The sequence below is a fragment of the Mus caroli genome, chromosome 6 (genome assembly GCF_900094665.2).
Source record: "Mus caroli chromosome 6, CAROLI_EIJ_v1.1, whole genome shotgun sequence".
Lineage (NCBI taxonomy): Eukaryota > Metazoa > Chordata > Mammalia > Rodentia > Muridae > Mus > Mus caroli.
The window spans coordinates 120,002,858-120,007,014 of record NC_034575.1 but is presented as its reverse complement, the minus strand read 5'-3'; the positions used below and the strand labels follow the sequence as shown (position 1 = coordinate 120,007,014).

The window sequence follows — 4,157 nt, the reverse complement described above, 5'->3', positions numbered from 1 at the left end:
CAAGTAAGGAGTCAACACAGTAACAAGTAACTAACAAGTAAGGAGTCAACACAGTAACAAGTAACTAACAAGTAAGGAGTCAACACAGTAACAAGCAACAAGTTAACACAGGTACAAGCAACACATAACGAGTTAACAAAACAAATGGTCAGAAAGCATCCAGAAAGCATGACCAGTTTTTAGATTACTTATGTATGATAGGAGAATGCTATTTTATAGTGTCCAGATGGAACCATTAGTACCACAGGCTTCAAGTAGAGCAATGGCAAACCTGGGAGAGCCAAGGGCACAGTGCTACTTAGGATTTTAGTTGTATGGCTGGGACATCCTAAGCAGGGACAATTTATAGCATCTAAAATAAGGTGTACAGAGTCCTTCAGACTGAACTATGTATGTTCCTTCCTATCATAAACGCAAGAGAAATCAAGTTGATAGTAATTGTATGGGGATGGAGAAACTCGTTGAAGGGAATTAAATATCCATTTCATATATTTGTGTAAAATTGCATGGATTTTTACACGTAGTAGTTGAAGTCTAACTAAACCTGGTCTTTTAAAATCGAAATCGAGAGAGTTGTTTTCCTATTATATATGATTACAATCAACAACAATAACATCAAAACAACAACAACATTTCTCTCCCTCCCTTTCTCAGACTGTTTCAGCTGCCTCTTTTGCTATTAATTTGGCTTAACTGAGGAGCCTGGTGGGCCTACCAGTCAGGCTTCCTACAATACATTCTTTTTTTTTTTTTAATGTCAGGTTTAGGTTTTGAATTTATTGAAGTGTTCTTGGAACTTCCTTTTGTCCAGATAACTCTGAGCTTTCTTCTCCTTTCCTTTAGTCTGCTATACACTGCTTTCAGTCTTTATGTAACATGGTGTTGTTTTATATGAGGGAAGACCATGCTAATCATTTTGGGTCTGGTTAGAATATAATTGTATAGTTCTGATATTTAGTTCTTCAGCTCTGCAGAGGATGGATGTTTAGATGCTATTTACCATACATGAGAATTGTGATTTTGTTTGACAATTCATATCAGAGCAGGCCAAGGCAAGAAGTAAGTTGATCAAAATACTCACCAGGAGCGTTAGTGACAGCAGAGGCACTGAGAAGTGAGCTCACGGCCACAACAAAGAAACCTAGATGGACAAACCTTTTACAACCTGTGAAACAAGGGGCAGGAGTGAAATTTACTAACAAGAGATTTTGGAGAAGAGAAGGTCCTGAGTCTGGGGTCTGACAAAGACTAAACCAAGACAAAGAAAGACCCTTCTTCCAAAATGGAAGGCAAGTGGGAAAGATTCTGATCGAGAGAGACAGGGCTGGTAGAACAACTTCAGAAATACAGCTGTTTATTGTTTATGTGCAGCCCAGGAGTGAGGATTTGTGAAAACGCTGGGCATGGAGGCAAACTTTAAAGGCAGCTCTTAAGACTGAGCTCTTGAAAGAGACATCAANAAAACTAGTGATCGAGCATGTTCTCTGTACATTATAGGACAGCTTTCTGAGCTCTCTGTCCCTCTACCTTCTTGGCATCAATTAAACACACCCCCACCTGCATGTCTATCTGGTCCACACAGTTTCCTAACAACTTCATGGAAGAATGGCTGGTATTTCTTACATCATGACTGTTCCACCAACAGGACCTGCATTCTCAGTTGTGTGACAAATAGTCTACTTTACATCCTCAAATACCCAAATGTTAATCTTATCACCCACTGCCACATACAGCATAAAAAAGTGCCATACAGCTCTGAGCTCCACAGTGACCACAACTCAGCACTCATGTGAAACTGAAGAATGGGTTTAGCCAGCCCATAAAGATCACGAAGCAGAATTTTGCACTGAGTTGGTTTTCCACATTTACTATTGGAAATCAACTTTTAATCAGCATTGACCCCCACACTTTGTCTTTCCTAACAGCCCAAGTTTCACACCAGGACAGTTCTGCTTACTTCAGGTCCTGACTTGATTTCACCTCAACAATTTTATAAAATGAATGAAAGCACTGCTTCCTACTTTACAATTTCAGTTTGGGGTCTATGGCCGACGAAAAGCACTTCCATAGGACCTAGATGCCCCTTGCTATTCCTCGCTCTCCTATGCCAATCACATCCATTCACTGTCAGAACATCTTTCAACTCAAATTAAAGGATAGATATCAATAAGACACTTTTACCAGGAGTTCCAGCACCTCCAAGAAGAACCATTCTGTGTCTGCCCATTCCAAAGCTTGATGATTTTGATGGGTCGTGTGTCTCCTGATACTATTTCACAGACGTGTTCTCTGTAGAAAGTGGACGACCACGGAGGGAGAGAATCATCTCACTCTTAAGACTGGAAAGGCTCCAGAAGGAGGGAGGAGCCAATCTTAAAGGGAGAGTCCTTATTTCTTTTATCCTCTTTCTCCTCCCACTTTGGAACACAGAACAACCAAAGGAAAGTTTAACAGTTTTCATAGATTTCCAAAAACTAGGGAGTGTATTTATTCATATGTTGCTCTTGATTGAATATTTTAATTAACTGATTGATTAATCTGCCCCTAGAGATGTTGCAAGTGTGGCTTCTGTGTCACACCTGCATTAGTTGGTGGCAGAGAGGAGAGATGCTGTGACTACGCTCAGTGTTCTGACCTGTGAACTTGTGAATGATTAGTAGCCTAGCACACCTGGAAAAAAGAAAGTCCGAGACAACTATGAGTCTGGTGCCTTGGAGGCCTGGATGAGCTCCCAGAGTAGGGAGTAAGCCAGAGACCATAAGAACCCTACCTGGGACCATGGGTTCAGGGGTGGGACCGGGGTTGGGGAAGGAGTGAGCCCAAGACAGCTGACCCTTACATAGGGCCACTCAGGAAGGCCTGGGCATTGTGATCACCAGTCCATCTCCATGGAGCCTGAACANGGATCTAGCTTGAGATGACCACTAGTCAATTGCAGCACAGGCCTAGGAGCAGACTNTGCCTAAGATGACCCCTGACCAGTGTCGTGATATATGGGTAGAACATAGCACTCCTGAGACTACTCCTAAAATGAACCCACACACTCAGAGACTCCGTTCACCACTAAAAGAAGCAAGTAAGTGGTGGAAAAATGGAAGAGAAAGAGAAACAGAAGGATGTGGGCACAATGAAGAGAGGTAGAACTGAAGACTAGAGGGCAAGTAGCTGGGGTACTGGCCTGTGCTACCACCTGGGGACATGTCTGGGTCTGTGACCCTGAAACAGCAGGGGTCTGTTACTATCAAAGGCTAGGCAGACAGATATCCCTTGTTTGGGCTGCTTTCTGGGGCCATGCTGATGTCTGAGGGCCATGTAGAACTGGCCCCACCCTTTACCTGGGCATCCTGAAAGAGCTGGCCCTGGGGCTGTGAGAGCAGATCCTACCCTTACCTAGGGGCAGTACTCAGGAAAGCAGGCCGTGCACCTTGCCTAGGCCGCACAGTAGGGCTGGTCTTGGATGTGGGGATTGCAGCTAAATCAACCCGAAGGGTAAAAAGCATGCGTGATCCAGCCCTACCTCTTGTCTGCTGTGTGGTGGTGGCAGCGAGGGAAGAACCTCTCATCACCCACGGCAGATGGGAGAGCTGGTCATGAGAGCTGGGGAGCTGTCTCTGACAGCACTTGGGTGAGCAGGTCCTGCACCTTGTCTCAACAGCACAGTAGAACTGCTCCTAGATGGTCCCGAGNGTGTGAGTATGGGAGAGCCGGCTTTGGGTCTTGTCTTCTTCGAGGCGCAGATGAAGGAGAGATGCACTCCTCCCCATTTTCTTGTTCCTTACCACCTATGGCAGGCAGGAGATCTGGCTCCAGGGTCATGAAAGTGAAATTATTGTCCCTGTTCCCCACTGACCGCAACAATCAGGTTAGTGGGCCCTGCACCTCACCTGGAAAGTAAGGTAGAGCTTGCTTTGGTCATGGAGGCTGTGGCTGAGCCAGTCCCAGGACACGAGAGCAGGACAGCTAGCCTAGCCCCTTGCCTACTGCAGCACTCAAGAGAGTGGGCCCTGAACATTGCCTGGGCAGCACAGTAGAGTTGACTTTGATGGCATGGGAGTNGGAGAGCCTGCTCTGCTCCTTGTTGGCTGCAGCATTGGATGGGCTAGCCTGGGCAGGTAGGAAAGCTCGCCCTGATGGTGTGGGTACAGGAGATCGGGCAG

General features: G+C 45.5%; 1 protein-coding gene and 1 non-coding gene across 3 annotated transcripts in view; one reads left to right on the top strand and one right to left on the bottom strand.

Moving 5' to 3' along the window:
• Positions 1-2,285, bottom strand: part of Cd163 (CD163 molecule) — a 25,504-nt gene extending 23,219 nt beyond the window's left edge. For both annotated transcript variants that reach the window (XM_021165214.2, XM_021165215.2), the window contains exons 1-2: positions 2,182-2,285; positions 1,082-1,165 (exon numbers count right to left, since the gene is read on the bottom strand). In XM_021165214.2, the coding sequence (XP_021020873.1) occupies positions 1,082-1,165; positions 2,182-2,227 (130 nt within the window). In that variant the 5' untranslated portion in view covers positions 2,228-2,285. The remainder of the gene's footprint in view (positions 1-1,081; positions 1,166-2,181) is intronic.
• Positions 2,286-2,537: 252 nt separating this feature from the next.
• LOC115031393 lies at positions 2,538-2,669 on the top strand. Its single transcript, XR_003837033.1, has one exon. It is a non-coding gene; the product is annotated as a small nucleolar RNA SNORA17 (small nucleolar RNA).
• The last annotated feature ends 1,488 nt before the right edge of the window (positions 2,670-4,157 follow it).